The sequence below is a fragment of the Rhinoderma darwinii genome, chromosome 3 (assembly GCF_050947455.1).
Source record: "Rhinoderma darwinii isolate aRhiDar2 chromosome 3, aRhiDar2.hap1, whole genome shotgun sequence".
In the NCBI taxonomy this organism is placed as follows: Eukaryota; Metazoa; Chordata; class Amphibia; order Anura; family Rhinodermatidae; genus Rhinoderma; species Rhinoderma darwinii.
This window is the reverse complement of record NC_134689.1, coordinates 297,035,451-297,039,033: the sequence shown is the minus strand read 5'-3', so window position 1 is coordinate 297,039,033 and position 3,583 is coordinate 297,035,451. Positions and strand designations below refer to the sequence as shown.

General features: G+C 38.3%; 1 protein-coding gene across 1 annotated transcript; it reads right to left on the bottom strand.

Moving 5' to 3' along the window:
* Positions 1 to 1,068: 1,068 nt before the first annotated feature.
* On the bottom strand, positions 1,069 to 2,645 carry LOC142748123 (cocaine- and amphetamine-regulated transcript protein-like). The gene is made up of 3 exons (XM_075855252.1): positions 2,334 to 2,645; positions 1,789 to 1,872; positions 1,069 to 1,376 (listed from the first exon to the last, which is right to left on the bottom strand). Exons 1-3 carry the CDS (start codon positions 2,493 to 2,495, stop codon positions 1,269 to 1,271), a joined length of 354 nt encoding a protein of 117 aa, XP_075711367.1. The 5' UTR covers positions 2,496 to 2,645; the 3' UTR covers positions 1,069 to 1,268.
* Positions 2,646 to 3,583: the final 938 nt, after the last annotated feature.

Sequence of the window (3,583 nt, the reverse complement as noted above, 5' to 3'; positions counted from 1 at the left end):
ATTCACAGAAAAAGACAGATGCAGTGCTTATTAATGTGCCTGAACCTAAACCCCATCATTTTCAACAAATTGCCTCTACAGAAGCATACCAAACACCGCAATCCTGACCAGGATTGTTTTTATATCTGCATATAGAGATAACATTGTACCTGAGCAATCGCAGTGTCTCTTACCTATTTAGCGCTCTGCAGTCATGTGATAAGTGGAAAGCAAAATGGTTCCAGGAAAATGTGCATGCCTTCCCATTGATTTTTATAGAAAGAGATAGAGGTGGCCAGGCCGGGAGCTAGTGCGCAAGCGTTATCTATTCGCGCTCCCAAGACCCGGCCAGAAGCAGAGAAAATAACACAGAGGAACTTCGCAAGCGCGACCACCGCTGCTGGATTTGGGCGGTAGCCATATTCATAGGTGATGGCAATCAAATAAAGAAGGGCACATGTGTTGTACAGCATGGAATATCTGGAAAATGCTGAATCAATAGAAAATGAAGGTATTAGATGGTTATATTTACATTAGGGATGGACATTGATCATTAAGATGGGTATATCCCTTTTCCCGAAACAGCTCAACTCCTATCCATGGGCTGGGAATGGGGATGAGTTGCAATACCAAAAACATCCTATGGACATGAGTGGTGCTGTTTCTGGAAAGAAAAAAAGCAGACCCCCTTTTTATAACTGGACAATCCCTTTAAATTCTGTCCTGACTATTGCATATTAATCATTAACAACTGCTTTAACAATAGTAAAGCAGACTGTATTGTGAATACAAATACCCTGTATTGGCAGTTGGCCATTTTACATGCTCATCCACTAACTAATATGCCTTTTTTTTTCTATTATATTTATTAAAGAAGGTGGATCATTAATAAAGATAAAAAGAGATTGAATGCAGGAATACAGGAACATTTTATTTACATGACCCCATTTGTGCCATGTATACTGTTCTGACCCATAGTTTCCTATGTGTTACATAGAGACCTTAGAGCAGTTACATGCCATCTGAATTCCTTGTACCTATTGGATATAAAATCTGAACGTTTGTGGAAGACTCTTTATGAAAGAAAACTTTACAAAAGAGAGCAGGTCTTTATTTTTTATCTTCACAAAATTGCAAACAGAGAGGCTAACAGAACAGAACAAAGTGCAGAGTGAATGCTGTACATCATTTTACCAGTGTAAAAATCATGGTCACCCACATTCTTTCTTTCCATGTGTTGTGTTGGTGCTCAGCTCGGTCACTTCTGCACGTTGTCTTTGGATTTTATTCTATAAGCACTTTAGAAGGAAGAAGTTACAAACAGCACCTCTAGGGCAGTTACATAATTTCCCAATCCTGGAAGCCTTCCGGACTGCACATTGCTCTCCTACTTCACACTGAAAAACAAGAACTAACAATTATTGATGAATAATTAACATTTCTTTATTTCATAATCAGTCTTTTTAGATTTACAGTACTGCACTATATGAAGGTATTTTCCAATGTCAATAAACCCTAAAAGACAACAATATCCATAGTGTCATCATACATGAGTTTCCCTCTTTAATATGTAGATCCCCTTTAATTAACCTTCACATATACAATAATAGAAATTATGGTTTGTACATATAAAAAAAAGACAAATAGTGTTTAAATATTGCTATATAATGCATTGTTATGTGGAGCTATTACATATAAAATCATTAGTCAGATGTACATGGTACTATATGATTCCCACCATCTCTCCACAATGGTGCAGCTAAGAGACAAGGGGCGTCTTAAATATATCAAACCATGCAAAAATCTTACCACAGGAACCTGTCCAAATTTCTTTTCCCAAGAAGGAACACGTTTACTCTGTAACTTCTCCAAGACTTCCTGCAGAGCTCCCAGCTTCAAAAAATACATATTTTTATTATTAATATTATTATTTTATTATTATCATTATTATTCAGTAAACCGCAACATGGCAAAAGCAGCTGCATACATAGCAGTAACAAGATAGAGATATAAAAGCTTACAATCAAAATAGACCTTACAGTATTCAGTGTATGCAAACATAACATAAATCAAGTTCATAGCCATATTCAGCTTTAGCTTGCCTGCTGCTGTAGAACTATCATTGCCAGCTGAGAATTGCAATACTGTATAAGAAATAGTAACAAGTTCATATGCAAACCCTGTAGTTAAAGCTAACCTGTGGAATACCAGATGCTATATAGTTAAATAAAGAGAATAAAACAAGCGCAAACCCCTGTAAGTGGAGCAGACACAACCTGTAAAGCTATCATTGCTAGTGGAGAGCACAGCTCGGCTATGAGAACAGATGCCCCTGGATTACAGGGTACACTCACCAACTCTTTCTCACTAGAAGGAATGGCATCTTTAGGGTAGAAGTCCCGCAGTGCCCTGGTCTCCAGGTCTGAACTGTCCTCCTGGCCACACACAGCACTGATGAGAAGGAGCAGTAAACAGCTGCCCAGGGTAATGAGGCGCAGTCTGGAGCGGCTGTCCATGGTGCTGATCTCCAGAAATAGTCTGTGCAGGATGAATGGCCCTGGCACCCAGTAGTTGGGGCAATGCCTAATGAGTGGAAAGCTCTGTATTTATCTCTTCCACAGGCATGTATGTTGTTATTTTATTTGATGTACTCCTCCCATAGTGACGCCAATGAGCAGCGTGGGGGGAAGCAGTCAGCTTCTTAGACATGGGTGAGCCTTTGTTAAGACATCAATCAAAGCTCCCCGGGCTATGTTGACAGGGCACAGAGGGCAGAGAAGACTTATGTTTCCTCTGCGATACTTCAAACCAATTTAATATTACTGTGTGAACGTCGGCAAATGACAGGTCTCATCCATCCCTCTTTATTCAGCCTGGGTGGAAATGATCACATTTAAGTAAATGTTCTGCCTGCAGAGACATGGGAATGAAGATTTTAATATGAGTGTAAATGACTGTTTAGTTATATTTTAATACTATACTCTTACAGTGATCAGTGATATCCTTCAGGTGTTCTTCTGTATGTTAATCTCACAAGAGAATAGATTTTATAACCAGCAATGTGAAATGTGAGTATAGACTTTTCTGTTTTTCATTGTTAACCCTTGTAGTACTATAGATACTAGGGGACCCAACAGATGCTGTTAGGCAGAACAGTAAAGAATTATTTTTTTTGCATAAATAAATGCCTTATACGTGGAGTGCATTATGGCTTAAATATCAAAGCAGGCAAATTATTGACACTTCATACTATGCATTTGTGTTGCTATTTGATATCAAGGTGCAGGACTGTAGGGGGAGGGGATGAATGCCTACATGCCATTGGTCTGATGTCTATACCTAATATATTATACACATTTCAGCCATAATTTTAATACTATCCATATATTAGCAAGGATGAGTACTGTGCCCTACATTGTAGGAATCCATCTAACCCTTTGCAACAAAAAAATGGAAATCCAAGATTATATTTACCTTTTCTAAAATATAATATGTGCACAATGTAATTGTAACCCGGGAGGAAGATCAGGGATCACCGTGATGCTTATTTGGATTAGAAAAATAAAAGGATTAAATGTTGGATCAATGGCACAAAATGTAATCA